We start from the raw sequence: 16,466 nt of genomic DNA on the forward strand, positions 1-16,466 counted from the left end.
GGGAAAAGGTTATCTCTGCTCACTCTTCCACTCTATCTTAGAGGCTTTACTCAACCCCCTGACATCCTCAGCTGGGGCTTCCTGACAACCCTGTAAATAGAAACCAAAATGTAAAAATGTCCACTTGCTTCAATAACACATTACCAAGGGGAACAAATGCCCAAAGAAGGAAATGAATCAAAGAAAAGAACATTTTACAAATTTAGCTAAATCCTGACATTTCTAAATATCCAATTTTGGCATTAAATTTATTAAAAGATCAAAGCTTCATTTTTGGCTGGGTCAGTCATCAATCAAGTATAGAATATAGTGGTGGAGAGTGAGCCAGAAGAAGGAAGACCTTGGTTCTTATCCTGCCTCTGACATCAATTAATCAATAAACATTTATTAAGTGCCTACTATGTGCCAAGCACTGAGCTATGTTGTCATCAGAGTCAATTCACTTTACCTTGCCTGGTACCTCCAGGGTACTGATCTGCATATCCATAACCAGGAAATCATGGCTCAGATGCCCTCCCACTCCAAAAACTAATCTTCTTTTAACCTCAGGTTTGATATCATGTAAACAACACTACAGTAAGAAAGTTTCGGGGGAAAAAAGTCTCTTCGTCTGTTGTAAAGATTGAGTGAGGGGGGACAGCTAGGTGGCGCAGTGAATAGAGCACCGGCCCTGGAGTCAGGAGGACCTGAGTTCAAATCCAGCCTCAGACACTTAACACTTACTAGCTGTGTGACCCTGGGCAAGTCACTTCACCCTAATTGCCTCACCAAAAAAAAAAAAAGATTGAGTGAGGAATCAAATCTTTTCACAAACCAAAGTTAAAATAATCAAATGCCACCAAACAACACAGGAATCTACATGACTTCCTTCAAACCAATCTCCTGGGAAACCACATTCATTCAACAAATATTCATTGAGTGCTTGCACAGTACTAGAATAGGCACTGGGAATGAAGAAGGGGATACAAAGTTTAGGTAAGACCCCATCGGTCCCTATCCCTATCGTCATGGAGCTAGGAGACAAAGAATTATAATGTACAATGTTACCTGACAGGGACCTTAAAGAATTGGGAAAACACTGGGCTGAGAATCCACTCACTGTCATTATTCTGTAAGTAAAAGCCCATTATAAGGAGAGTCTTTTAATATTAGTGATGTTGTTGTTGTTTGTCCTTTGTTCTTTTTTTTTTTTTTGGTGAGGCAATTGGGGTTAAGTGACTTGCCCCAGGTCACATAGCTAGTAATTGTTAAGTGTCTGAGGCTGGATTTGAACTCAGGTCCTCCTGAATCCAGGGCCAGTGCTCTATCCACTGCGCCACCTAGCTGCCCCTTGTCCTTCATTCTTGAAAAGAACCATGACATCAAGGTGATGTCATGACTTGCACTGAATTGGATTTAAGTGAGGGAGGGGGCTGTGCAGCGTCACCAACCTTACTCTCTCCTCCAGAGCCATCTGGGTCCAGTGGCAAGATATATATCAGGAGGATAACTGGAGATGGTCCCAGATCTTTGAGGCAATTGGGACTAAGTGACTTGCCCAGGGGCACACAGCTAGTAAGTGAACTCAGATCCTTCTGACTTCAGGGCCAGTGTTCTATCCACTGTGTCATCTAGCTGCCCAATATTACTGATAATCAAATACCCAAGATGGGTCTGGAGCTGGCCCCGCATATCTTATACCAAATAGTGGCTCTTGCAAAACTCCAAAAGAGTTTTGTTACAGCCATGTTGTTTTGGCTTATATGAGTGGAACTTCCAGAACACATCTATACTGTCCTAAAGAAATTGGACATCTAGAGACTTGAGTTCAAGTACCATCTTTGCCACATACTAAACATAAATAAACAAGTCACAGAGATCTGAGTCTCAATTTCTTCATCTGTAACATAGTAGGCATGTCTCCTTGACTGATACAATGAAACAGAGATAATGATACATTTCCAGCTGCGCAATATCGAGCGGATCGATTGAAACAAGATTTTCTGGAAGTGTGAAACATTATATAACTGTACTCCGTAAGTCCTAACATCTGATTTCTAAAAGGAAACATTTTTCCCTTGGACCTTGCAAACAAAGAAAATCCACAGCAGTGGCAATAAACCACCTCCTTCCTTTTAGGGAGAATTCAAAACTAGAAAAAATCAAAAGCATGACCACATAGACAACAACATAATTAAAGTGCTCTCCTTTTATAGACAGATTAATACTCATTTTGGTTATTGTGGATCCAGTCTGGACAGCCAGCGTTAATGATGTTGTTGTCTTCAGGAAGATAGAGATTCTTCTTAGCCTGAAACATTAATATCTCATTAAAAATATTCTCTGACACATATAAAGGAATTTCCTCCTAATTTGAACCACTCTTAAAGTCTTTGATAATCATCTGATGGCATGGAAGGCAAAGATAATAATACCCTTAGATCATAGATTGAAAACTGGAAGACCATGTAGTTCCACCCTTCATTTTATAAATGAGGAAAATGTGGCCCAGAAAGACCAGGGAAAAATACACTAAATTCAAGAAGGGAAGGGAAGGGAAGCACTAGAATCTAAGGGAAGAGACATCCATCAGTTGGAGAATGGCTAAACAATTTGTGAAACATGAATGGAATAGAATAGTGCTAAAGACAAAAAAAGATGATGGCAGAGAATTTTGGGTGGGATGAACTGATGCAATGAAGTGAGTGCAACCAGGAGAACAATTCCTACAAGGATGACACTATTGTAAAGAAGAACAACTTTGAAATATGTAAAAGCTCTGATCACTGGAAAGACCAGTCATGCCTCCAGAGGACCTTTGATTAAGTATATTGCTCTTCTGACTTAAGGAGCAGAAAGAGACCAGATATTTTTGGACATGATCACTTTGTGGATTCATTTTACTTGGCTGTGCTTATTTGCTGCAAGTTTTTTTTTCTTTCTCTCAGTTTTTTAGCTAGAAGGAAAGGGTTAACAATATTGGTGAAAAAATAGTGCCATTGAAATTAAAACTGCTACTGTGGGGCAACTAGGTGGTGCAGTGGATAAAACACTGGCCCTGGATTCAGGAGGACCTGAGTTCAAATCCGACCTCAGACATTTGACACTTACTAGCTGTGTGACGCTGGGCAAGTCACTTAACCCTCATTACCCCGCAAAAAAACAAAACAAAAAAAAAAACCCAACCTCCCATACTACTGTGAGGTACCCACCTCACACCTATCCAATTGGCTGATATGACAAAAAAGGAAAATGATAAATCTTGTAGAAGATGTGGGAAAATTGGAACACTAATGTGTTGTTGTTGGAGTCGTGAACTGATCCAATCATTCTGAAGAGCAATTTGGAACCACACCCAAAAGGCTTTAAAACTGTGTATACCCAGGGGCAGCTAGGTGGACCACTGGCCCTGGAGTCAGGAAGACCTGAGTTCAAATCTGGCCTCAGACACTTACTAGCTGTTTGGCCCTGGGCAAGTCACTTAATCCCAATTGCTCCACCCCCCCCAACCCCCCCCCCCAAAAACTGTGCATACCCTTTGACCCAGCAATATCACTACTAGGTCTATATCCCAAAGAGATCATAAAAAAGGGAAAAGGATCCACATGTACAAGAATATTTATAGCTTCTCTTTTTGTGGTGGCAAAGAATTGGAAACTGAGGGGATGCCCATCAATTGGGGATGGCTAAACAAGTTGTGGCATATGAATGTAATGGAATACTATTGTGCTATAAGAAATGATGAACAGGTAGATTTCAGAAAAATCTGAAAAGACTTACATGAATTGAGGCTGAGTGAAATGAGCAGAACCAAAAGAACATTGTACACAGTAATAACAACATTGTGTGATGATCAGCTGTGACAGACTTAGCTCTTCTCAGCAATAAAATGATCCAAGACAATGCCTAAAGACTGAATTGTGGAGTCTGAATGCCGATTGAAGCACACTATTTTTATTTTTGTTGTTGTTTTCTTTCTTCTTTCTTGTGGGTTTTTTTTCCTTTTGTTCTAATTCTTCTTTCACAACACAACTAATGTGGAAATATGTTTAACAAGATTGTAATATATAACCCATATCAGATTGTTTGCTGGCTTTAGGAGGAGGAAGGGAAAGAAGGGAGGGAACTCAAAATCTTACAAAAATGAACATTGAAAGCTATGTTTACATGTAAATAAAAAAATAAAATAAATAAATACTATGAAAAGCAATAAAACAAAATAGTGAAAAGAAAACAAAAAGAAAAGAAAAAATAGTGCCTTTGAAACATTTTTTTAAATGCACTGGAAACTTAGAAGGAAGCAGAGAAAAGCATTATAGTTTTGAAAGTAATATGTGGATTTTATTACATACTTTAAAAAAGTGGAATGAAACAGATTCTGTTTCATATATAGTCCTCTTTTTGTGTTCTGATATATATGTATGTGTATGTATATACGTATATATATATACACACACACACTCACAAACACACACATCTATATGACAATGCTTTCTTATTTGGTGATTAATTTAAAATAAAAACAAAAAAATGTTTAAAATATAGATTTTTAAAAAAAAATGTAATTTTAATAAAAATGTTGCATGGCCCAAACTAGCTGAATTCAAAGGCCATTTCTCCCCAATTCCTTGTGTTTTACATTAATGAAGTCTTCCTTTGATTGAGAAGACAAAGTATGGGGATAAGAATCTCACTCTAATATGATATAAAATGTTATCTTGAATTTGGCCAAATAATTTTTTTTCCAGAAATTCTACTATTTGTCATTTGTTTGATTAGTTATGCAAATCAAATCTAAGGAATATAAGTAATTCCAGGTTAGCTGGAATGTTAACTACTTGGGTGAGTCCCACATTTGCAAAGTCCCGGGTAATTTAAGGCATAGAAGAAGCAAAAAAGAAACCAGTTTGCTAGGAGAACATTTTTGTTTGATCCAAGAAATCCGTCCAGCCCCTCTGACTAATGCATGCTTGCCCAATGAAGTCCATTAGTCAGCATCCTAACTCATCACCCTTGATTTACTTCCCAACAACTCTCTGAGGCCATCCAGCAGTTCCAGAGGAAGAACAATTCTGGGTTCTAGATTTTTTTTTGGGGGGATGTTCTAGATTAATAATAGTGTCCTATTTGGAGAATCAAGGCTGTGATTTCAGGCTTATGCTGGCTACCTAATGCTAGAAAGCCCATCGCTTCTGAGACCAGAATACGCTACCAAACACCTTCATTTCTTACTTGTGAATGTGCCATTCTTGTATTTGTTCTGATGTTGTTCTTTGAGTAGCAGCTCCTCCTGGACAGGCCATTCCAGTTGTAACTGCCCCTTTACAGCAGAAGGGATGGGACCCAAATTGCAAGTATCTACAGTCGGAGAAAAAATTCAAGTTAGTTTTGATGCTTTTCAGATAATACACGATCTATGAAAGGCAGCTAAGTGGTGTGATTGGTAGAGGACCATACTGGTAATCAGGAAGACCTGAATTTGAATCCTGCTTCAGATTTATACTAGCTATGTGAGCCTGGCTAAGTCACTTGCCCTCAGTTTATTCATCTATAAAATGGGGATAATGACATCTCCTATTGAAGCAAGTGAATAGAGGACTGGGCCTGGAGTCAGGAAGACTCATGTTCCTGAGTTCAAATTTGACCTCAGACACTTACTTACCTATGTGACCTGGGGCAAGTCACTTAACCCCATTTATCATAGTATCATCATCTGTATAATGAGCTAGAGAAGGAAATGGCCAACCACTCCAGTATCTTTGCCAAGAAAAACCCAAATGGGGCCAGGAAGACATGACTGAACAACAACATATAGAGATTTAAGACTGGCAAAGTGCTTTAAGATTTCATTTGATTCTCACCAGAACTCTGTGAAGTAAGTACTATTTTTTAAAAAATAAAGTATTTTATTTTTTTTCCTGTTACATGTAAAGATAGTTCTCAATTTTTGTTTTACAAGCTTTCCAATTTCAGATTTTTCTCCCTCCCTCCCCTCCCTTCCCCCTCCCCTAGACAGCAGGTAATCTGATAGGTTTTATACACACACACACACACACACACACACACATAATAACATTAATCCTATTTCTGCATTAGTCATGTTATAAGAGAAAAGTCAGAGCAATGATGAAAAACCTCAAAATAGAAAAAACAACAGCACCAAAACCAAAAGAAATAGTATGGTTCAGTCAGCATCTATACTCCACAGTTCTTTTTTTTTTTTTCTTGGATTTGGAGATCCTCTTCTATCATGAGTTCCCTGGAACTCTTCTGTACCATTGCATTGGTGAGAAGAATATAGTCCATCACAGTAGATCAACACTCAATGTTGATGATACTGTGTACAATGTTCTTCTGGTTCTACTCATCTCACTTATCATCAGCTCATGCAAGACCCTCCGGGTTTCTCTGAACTCCTGCTCATCATTTCTTACAGCACAATAGTATTCCATTGTATTCATATACCACAACTTGTCCAGCCATTCCCCAATTGATGGGCATCCCCTCAATGTGAAGTAAGTACTATTATTATCCCCATGTTACAGATGAGGTTAAATAACTTGCCCAGGCCCATACAGTTATTTAGCAAGTGGCAGAGGTAAAATTCAAACCCAGGACTCCAAGGCTCTATCCATTCCACTACCTTCTTTCAAAAGAAAAACATTGTGTATGTATCTGCTCTCTCCTGAATCCTCTGCTGCTATGGCAGGGGTAACAAGAAGAGTGGGAATGTAAGGAAGGCTGACATTTTCTTTTAAAGTTGGTGTATTTCTTGGTGTCAAAGAAACGAACAGGATGAAATAGTGCTTTCTGGGCTCTTCATTAGATTGTGATGCTTATCCCAAGACAGAAGAGGGGAGACAGGAATAAACAATTACATAGTGTTTACTATGTGCCAAACACTTTTACAAGTATTATCCCATTTGGTCCTCACAACAACTCTGAGAAGTAGGTGCTTTATTATCCCCATTTTATAGTTTAGGGAACTGAGGCAAAGGTTACATGATTTTCCCAGGGCCACACAATAAATATGTAAAGTGAGATTTGAACTTGGGTTTTCCTGACTCCAGGCCTGGCTCTCTATCCACAGTATCACTAGCTGCCTGCTGTCATACATCGCTAGAAGTAGCAGACTTTGATGACACTTCCTGTCATCAAAGCTTCATAGTCTAGTCCTTTGGCTTCTAGCTTAGATCCCCGGGACCAAAAAGGATATTTCAAGAACCACATGAAGAATACCACTGACATCAGCACAAGGAGCGAGAGCAGAACAGCCAGGGTTTCTTTTCTTTTCTTTTCTTGTGCAGGGTTTCTTAATGAATAAAAGACACATTTTCCTTTCTAAAGTAACAAGAAATATTCTCTTCCAGAGAATTTTTTTTCAATTAGTCAAAAGTATTTTCTTTTCTTTCTTTCTTTCATTCATTCATTCTTTCTTTCTTTCTTTATTTTGCAGGTCAATGAGGGTTAAGTGACTTGTCCAGGGTCACACAGCTAGTAAGTGTCAAGTGTCTGAGGTCAGATTTGAATTCAGGTCCTCCTGAATCCAGGGCTGGTGCTCTATCCACTGCGCCACCTAGCTGCCCTAGTCAAAATTATTTTAACTGTATGATTAATAGGGAAGGACTGATACAATCATTGATTTAAAAAATATTAAAATAATTTTTTTCTTTTTGCAAACCAACCCTTTCTTCCTCATAGTTGCCTCCATTTCCCATGTTCCCAATCTTCCTAGCTACTTCTTGAGAAAAAAGAGTGAGGTACTTAAATGAACCTATAAAAACATTTAAAATAAATATTCACCTGAAACATACTTCAACTTGAATTCTCCCACTGATCTCTTAGAGATTGTAATTTGTCAGTACTGGGACACCCATGCGAAATAGAAATACAGTACTTGGAACCTTCATTTTGATTACACCTTTAAAAGGACCCAGTGTTGACCTTTTTAAGTGTAAACATGCATAAAACCCCATTTTGTGTATCTTAAACTTTTAATAATTCCCACTTTCAACCCATTCCCACACTTAACCCATTCCCACTTTTATACTTTCTCCAAGCAAACATCATTCCCTCACCTCTATTGCACTGTTAATTAGTTGCATTGTTAATATCCTTTAATACATACCACAGTGTACCTTCTAGAGTCGGAAAAATGAGCAGGGCATACCAGAGAATGTGGGACATTTCCCATGTGGTTTCAGGCTCTTGCAATGGGTCAAAGAGAAGTATCCCCATTACAATACCCAGAGCAACTGTCTGTATTTCTCCAAATGAAACAAAAACACAGGAAACCACAAGGCAAACACAGGACGAACTCAAGAAGATTCAAAGATGAAACTATAGGTTGAAAAATACCATCTTAAAAGAAAACAAAAAAAGATCACCTGGGTTGACTTGAGCTTCCCAGTAACTTCTTTCCTCAAAGGATGATTCCCTTTTTGGGTCAAAGATCAGGAAATCAGTCTTGGTGCCACCAAATCTCAAGTAGGCAGGAGATAAGCCTCTGGCCAAGGTCCGAAGCCTTTGGGAACTGAGAAAGAGAATTTCCTCAAATTAGTAAAAAGTACATCTTCCCTGAGAAAATCTGGTTGATGGGTCAGTGGGTTTGGCTTCAGTTATCTGTTAATAAAAATGAAGTTTCTGCAGATCCAATAAGAGAACCAGAGAATCATACAATCGAGGAGTTGGAAAGGACCTCAGCAAGCCATCGAGTCCAACCCATATATATGAAAGAACCCCCACTATGACATATATTGTTTGAGCTCCATTCTATCATACCCAACAAATGATCCTTCAGCTTCTGCTCTAAGATCTCCTTTTTTGTGTGGGAGGCAATTGGGGTTAAGTGACTTGCCCAGGATCACACAGCTAGTAAGTGTTAAGTGTCTGAGGCCGGATATGAACTCAGGTCCTCCTGAATCCAGGGCCGGTGCTCTATCCATTGTGCCATCTAGCTGCCCCTCTAAGATCTCCAAGAAGGAGAAAGCCACCACCCTTCAAAGAAAGCCATTCCTTTCTTGGACAGCTTTAATTGTTAGGGGGATTTTCTTGACATCAACTCGAAATTTGTTCTGTGGGACCAAGGTGAAATGGAATCCCTCTTTATTATAACAATTCTTCAAATACTTGAAGACAGTCATAGTCTTTCTCTCCCCACACTCCAGTCTTCCATTCTCCAGATTACTTATTCTACATTCTTTCAACTGATTGATCCTCCTATGACAAGGCTCTTCACCATCTTGGTTGCCCACCATGGGTTTATTAATGTCCTTAAACTGTGGTGCCCAGAACTCAATACAATATTCTATGTGGAGTCTGACTAGTGCAGAGTATAGTGGGACTTGCACCTCCTCATTCCTAGCAGTTAAGTCCTTTATGCATCCCTCAATGTTATAAGATCACATTAATTTTGTTGGTTGCTCTATCATGTTTCTGACTGACAGCTTGGAGTCCATTATTGTACTATAAGAGATGACAAGCAGGATGATTTAAGAAAAGCCTGGAAGGACTTATGTGAACTGATGTATAGTAAGATGAGTAGAACCAGGAGAACATTGTTCACAGTGACAGCAATATTATTTGATGAAGAACTATGAATGACTTAATTATTCTCAGTAATACAATGATCTAATATAATCCCAAAGGATTAATAATGAAGCATGTTATCCACCTCTAAAGAAAGAACTGTTATTGATTGAACACACACTGAAGCATGCTATATTTCACTTCCATCTTTACTTTTATTCGAGTCTTCTTATACAAAATGACTAACATAGTAATGTTCTACATAATTGTACATGTATAACCTATATCTGATTGCTTACCACCTCAGGAAGTAGGGAGGGAGGGAAGGGAAGGAAGGACAAAATTTCATTAATTTTTTTTTATTGATGGAAGGTGTGATGTTTAAAATCTATATTGTGTGATCGCCTTAAATTAGAAGATTCAGCACCAGTCTTTGGGCATTAAACATTTATTAAAGCATACAGATATTCACAAGGAGTTCAGAAAGTTAAGAAAAAGCCTATCTAGCCTAGAGTTCCAGCCTGGTTGGGTTCTTCCTCAAGTCGTCCTCCACGAGCCTGCTTTAATCAGGAACTCCCCAGCAAGCTGATTGTGGAAGCTATTTATAGGTCTGGAACAGAGGCAGTCCTTACACACTTCTTCAAGCTGATTGGTTGGTGTCATCCAAATCCATTGGTTTTGAAGGTCTTCTCAAGTTGAGTTCACAGTCTAGCTTCTGAGAACAATACCTTCTTAAGGGCTAGCCAGGTGTGATTACAATCCAATTAACTTGAAGTAGGCTAATCAGCAGTCAATCCCTCTCACTTGATTCAATCAGTCTAGATTAATCTCAAGGTGGGTCTTTGAGTATCTGCTAAATCCCATTATTTCATCACAAAGGACAAAATTTGGACTCAAAACTTTAAATAAAAATGTTTACTAAAGAAAAAAAATAACAGGCCCAGTCCCTATCCCTATCCCTACTCTATGCTGGGCACTATATTATTCCTTGGAAATCAGAGACAAAAATAAAATTGTTCCTGACATTGAAAAAACAAAAACAACCCTCAGATCTTTTTCAAACCTACTGATCTCGAACTCTTCCTTCTCCTATGCTACAGTTGTGAAGTTGATTTTTTGAGCCCAAGTATGTGACTTTACATTTATCTCTACTGAATTTCATCATATTTGATTCAGTTCAAATGGTCTAGCCTGTCAAGATCATTTTGCTTCCTGACTTTGTCACCTACTGTTACCTCTCCCTTCCAACTTTGTGTCATCTGAAAATATGATAAGGATACCATTTGTGGTGAAAATTTTAAACTGTCCTGGGTTTAGTTAGATGTGGGGGGAGGAAGAAAGACTGGGGTATAAACCTTCTAAATGAGTACTTTTCTGATCACCCTAGCTGAGAAAGAACAGGGCATAGTGGAAAGAGAGCTGGCCTCCTTGTCAGGAGGACCTGAATTCAAGTTCCATCTCTGACAAACCTGGCTGTGTGACCCTGGACAAGCCATTTAACCCTTTCAAAAAGGGAAATAAGGTTAGTCTGCCCCAACCTCATCTGAGCTTGATGAAACTCTGCTGGCTTTTTTTGCAGGGCAATGAGGGTTAAGTGACTTGCCCAGGGTCACACAGCTAGTAAGTGTCAAGTGTCCAAGGCCAGATTTGAACTCAGGTCCTCCTGAATCCAGGGCTGGTGCTTTATCCACTGCTCCACCTAGCTGCCCCTCTGCTGGCTCTTTGTAATGACCACTTCCCTTTCTATATATGTGCTATCCATTTATTTAATGATACATTCAAGAATTTCCCAAGGAATTGAATTCAAATTCACTGGTTTGTAGATTTGATTCTCTTCCTTCATCTTGGAAAATTGGGAAAACACTTGCCCATCTCCAGTTTCATAGTACCTCTCCTGTTTTTCTTGATGTTTCTGACTTTACCAACAATTATTTAGTCATCACAGATGCCCCTGAGGATGTGTGTGTGTGTGTGTGTGTGTGTGTGTGTGTGTGTGTGTGTGTGTAGTTCATCAGTGTTTGTTGACTGCTTAGTTGTTAGTTTAGGGAAAGAGAGGCCCAGATTGTTTTTTTAACTGAAAAAAACTATTTCACTTTCAAAAATCTGCATCTCAGATGGATGCTTTCTTAAGAAACATGGCTGTACTTTTGAGGTAGAAAGTCAGATTTTATATGTTACTTAATTTCTACCAGAGAAACCCCCTATAATGTTAGTATTTTCAGGATTAAGAGATGAGATATACCAAAAAAAAAAAAAGATGATGGCAAAGTCCTTACCTTGAGAGTCATTGACATAATCAATCAACAAACATTTATTAAATGTCTACCATGTGGGGCAGCTAGATGGCGCAGTGGTTAAAGCACCGGCCCTGAATTCAGGAGTACCTGAGTTCAAGTCCAACCTCAGACACTTGACACTTACTAGCTGTGTGACCCTGGGCAAGTCACTTAACCCCCATTGCCTACAAAAAAAAACCAAAACCCAAACCAAAAAATGTCTACCATGTGCCAGGCACTGTGCTAAGACCTGGGGTTACAAAAAGAGGCAAAAGGGGCAGCTGGGTGGCATAGCGGATAGAGCACCGGCCCTGGAGTCAGGAGTACCTGAGTTCAAATCTGGCCTCAGACATTTGACACTTACTAGCTGTGTGACCCTGGGCAAGTCACTTAACCCTAATTGCCTCACTAAAAAAAAGAAAAAGAAAAAAAAGAAAAAAAAAGAGGCAAAAGACAGTGGCTAACCTCAAATTTACAATCTAAAGGGACAAAAACATCCAATGACATAAGCAAAAGTAAGAAACCAGGTAACAGGGAATATAGATGGTCAAAGTTTGTGAAATTTCATATCCCCAATACATTCTTGGTCTTGATCAAATATCTTTTTTTCATTTCTTCTTGAAAATAATGAAATACTCTTTATTACCAGAGTGTAGGTTTGATTCTTAGCGGGGGGGAGAAGAGAAGAGGGTATACCTGGAGTCAGGAAAAGTTGAGTTTAAATCTAGTCTCGGAAATTTATTAGCTCTGTGAAACTAGGAAAGTCACTTAACCTTTGTTTGCCTCAGTTTCCTCATCTGTAAAATGGGAAAATAATAGCACCTATACCTACCCTCATTCCCAGGGCTATTTTGAGGATTTAGTGGGATAATTTTAGTAAATGGCTTAGCACAGTGCATGAGACACAGCAGGCATTTAATAAATGTTTGTTCCCTTCAATGTGCACAGGTAAATTATTTGCATATATAGATTTGGGCTCAAGGACTGGAAGTTAACGATAAGAACCCAACTGAAGGTCTAATTCTGCTATGCTGAAGGTCACAGCGACTTCTGTTCCCTTCCATTCTTTTCCTGAAGTTGGTGGCACTCCCAGCATCCAGAGTGGGATTAATACCAATTATATTATTAATAACAATAACTGACATTGATAGAGGACTTAAAAATGAACAAAGTGCTTCCCATGCCCGATCTCATTGGAATTTCACAACAACCCTGGAAGGTGGCTACCATACTTCTCATTTTGAATATATGAAAAATGAACCTCAGATGGGTAAGAGATTTGCCCAAGCTAGTGACCAATAAATAAACATGTAATTACAATGTAACTGTACAATGTCATCCTACTTCAATTAAGCCTGACTATTCCAGGCTTCCCCTAGAGCAGAGGTTCCTAACCTAGGGTCTTGGGAACTTGATAACTATATTTAAATGTGATTGGTTTCTTTTGAAACATTATATACTTTATTTTATGTGTTAAAAAACATTACCTAGAGAAGAGGGCCATAGGCTTGATCAGAAAATGGCTAAAGAAATCCAGGACACAAAAAAAGATTAAGAATCTCTGGATTAGGGGGCAGCTAGGTGGCACAGTGAATAAAGCACCAGCCCTGGATTCAGGAGGACCTGAGTTCAAATTCAGCCTCATACGCTTGACACTTTACTAGCTGTGTGACCCTGGACAAGTCACTTAACCCTCATTGCCTCACAAGAATCTGTGGATTAGAGCAGGCCTAGGAAAAAACTCAAGTTTCCAGCATTCTCCAAAGGTTCAATTTATTTTTGTGTGTGTGTGTGTGTGTGAGTGTGTGTGTGTGTGTGTGAGTGAACTGGGGTTAAGTGACTTGCCCAGGGTCACACAGCTAGTAAGTGTCACGTATCTGAGGTCAGATTTGAACTCAGATCCTCCTGAATCCAGGGCAGGTGCTCTATCTACTGCACCACCAAGCTGCCCCAAAGGTTCAAAATTTTTTTTTTCTTGCGGGCAATGAGGGTTAAGTGAATTGCCCAGGATCACACAGCTAGTAAGCCTCAAGTGTCCGAGGCCGGATTTGAGCTCAGGTTCCCCTGAATCCAGGGCCCGTGCTTTACCCACTGTGCCACCTAGCTGTCTCAAAGGTTCATTTTTTTAAGACCCCCAGGTTCTTAGGTCACTGACTGGTTGACCGAGGAGAATAAATAGAAAATAAATGAGAAAATTACAGGAGCAGTTGAATATGGCAAGATCAAGGCTCTTCTCTTATAGTTTTGAAAGGTAGTCAAAAGAAAGGAGCTGAGGGAGACTTCTAGCCATATCAAGAGCCAAAGTAGTTCCCTAGCTACAATTTGTCCCCACTGGACATGCAGCAAGGAGAAGGGACCAGAACCCAGGCAGATTTTATAATAGTAAAAAGAAGGGGCATCACAAGTTCTAGCAGAAGGCTCCAACACAACTTCATAGAGAAGAATGCAACTTAAGCATGTGTAACCCTTAAAAAAACACCCTGGGAACTAAGGTATAACAATACTGGAGAGGACAGAAGGAATAAAGTCATGAAGGGCTTTAAAAAGCCAAACAGGATTTTATATTTGATCCTGGAGGGAATAGGGAGTCACTAGAGTTTATTGAGTTATTGGCCTGGATTCAGGAAGACTCTTCCTGAATCCAAATCTGACCTCAAACATTAGCTGTTTGGCCCTGGGCAAGTCACTTAACCAAACAGGTTTCAGTTTCCTCATCTATAAAGTGAGCTAGAGAAGGAAATGGTAAACTACTCCAGTATCTTTGCCAAGAAAACCCCAAATGGAGTCACATAGAGTTGGACATAACTAATTATACTTTAATTATGAGATAATATCCGTAAAAGCACTTAGCACAGTATATGGCACAAAGTAGGCACTTTATAAAATGCTTATTCCCTTCCCTACCCCCATCCCCCAACATGGGAAGATTACTTTGTCAGATGAGAGAAGGATAGATGGGAGTGAGGTGAGACTTGTGGCAGGCCCACCAAACATCAGGCTATTGAAAAAGTCCAGGCATGAGGTGATGAAGATGGTGGCAGTGTCAGAGGAGAGAAGGGGACACTAGGAGGACTTGGCAACAGATTGAATGTGAGAGAGTGAAGAGCTGAAGATGACACAAGGTTAAGAAGCTGGGTGACTACCAAGCCATTGATCTTTTTTTGTTTTTTGTTTTGTTTTGTGGGGCAATGCGGGTTAAGTGACTGGCCCAGGGTCACAAAGCTAGTGTCAAGTGTTTGAGGCTAGATTTGAACTCAGGTCCACCTGCATCCAGGGCTGGTACTTTATCCAATGCACCACCTAGCTGCCCCCAAGATGTTATCTTTAATAGTAATATGAAAGAAAGGAGGGTATGATCATGAGTTCAATTTTGGATGTGTTGCATTTAAGTCTAAACGTGAAGCCCTTTTCCTAGAACTCAACTGAAAAGTCCCTATTCATGCTGGCAATAACTCAACAATTTTCTCTTAAGCACTTCCTTTATGCAAAGGAAATAGCCAATGTCCCTTCTGGCCAACCACTTCAGGGAAAGAAGGACTAGTGAAAAGAACTGAGACCAGTCCCTTCCCGAGAGAGAGAGAGAGAGAGAGAGAGAGAGAGAGAGAGAGAGAGAGAGAGAGAGAGAGAGAGAGAGATAGTGTGTGTGTGTGTGTGTGTGTGCGCGCGCGCGCGTGCCTTTTGTCAGTCTGTTGAAGCTTATGGACCACATCTCAAAATAACATTTTTAAATAATTGAAGGAAACGCCAAATTTCAGTTAGAGAGTAGGAAAAATAAAGATGGTTTCCCCCCCCTTATTCGAGTTCACAGATCTCCTGAACTCTATGTGGAGACCTTTTGCCCGGGCCCTTGGACTCCAGATTAAGAACACCTGTTGTAGCACAACCCTCGTCAGGCACATTAAAACAAAACAAAACCCAGCAATTCTGCGTGGGCGGTCTCGCCTAGGACAATAAAGGCAGTCACAAAAGTACTTAGGAAAGCGATTGGAGAACAAAGTTGCTGCTGATTCAGAAGAGAAAAAAAAAGTATTTCCTTGTGAGGAGAGCCGTGGACTGTGTTCAGGTGTAGAAAGGGGGAAGGAGGTCGGAAACGAGGAGAAAGCAGTTAGTATATGCAGGAGAGGAGGCCGGTGAATGTCAGCAACTTACCCGAGGAAGGTGATGTATCGGGGGTCTGTGACCAGGTTGGCGTCAATGGTGATGGAGAGGAAAGCCAGGCTCACCTCCTGCACCTTGACGTCGGTGCGCAGGTCGAGCTCCAAGACTTTGGGAGGAGGCTCCGTCGCCGCCAGGGGGCTCCCTGAAAGCGGCCGGGGGAGCCCCAGCAGATGTAGCGTGAGCATCGGCAGCAGCAGCATCGCAGACACCGGGCCGCCGGCATGCATCTCGGACTCCGGGGGCGGCTCGGCCAGAGGCAGAGACCCAGCACGGGGATACTGAACAGCGCCTCCTCCGGATCCTTTCCTTTCTCCTTTTACCCCCTTACCCTCCTCCCCTGACCCCCTCTTCCCTTTACCCTTCCTCCCTTCACCCCTCCTTCCTCTACTCCCCGTTCTCCCCCTCCTCCTCCTCATTCTCCTCCCTCCTCTCCTTCCTCCTCCCCGCTCCTCCCCCACCTCTCCTTCCTCTCCTCCTCTCTCTGTTCCTCCTCCCCCTCCTCCCTTCCCTCTCGTTCTCTCCTTC

At 40.5% G+C, this 16,466-nt stretch overlaps 1 protein-coding gene across 1 annotated transcript in view; it reads right to left on the reverse strand.

Moving 5' to 3' along the window:
- HPSE (heparanase) overlaps positions 1-16,255 on the reverse strand; it is a 50,252-nt gene extending 33,997 nt beyond the window's left edge. The window contains exons 1-3 of the mRNA XM_043971593.1: positions 15,933-16,255; positions 8,367-8,512; positions 5,212-5,337 (exon numbers count right to left, since the gene is read on the reverse strand). Of these exons, the coding sequence (XP_043827528.1) occupies positions 5,212-5,337; positions 8,367-8,512; positions 15,933-16,168 (508 nt within the window). The 5' untranslated portion in view covers positions 16,169-16,255. The remainder of the gene's footprint in view (positions 1-5,211; positions 5,338-8,366; positions 8,513-15,932) is intronic.
- Positions 16,256-16,466: the final 211 nt, after the last annotated feature.

This window comes from Dromiciops gliroides, chromosome 6, assembly GCF_019393635.1.
Source record: "Dromiciops gliroides isolate mDroGli1 chromosome 6, mDroGli1.pri, whole genome shotgun sequence".
Lineage (NCBI taxonomy): Eukaryota > Metazoa > Chordata > Mammalia > Microbiotheria > Microbiotheriidae > Dromiciops > Dromiciops gliroides.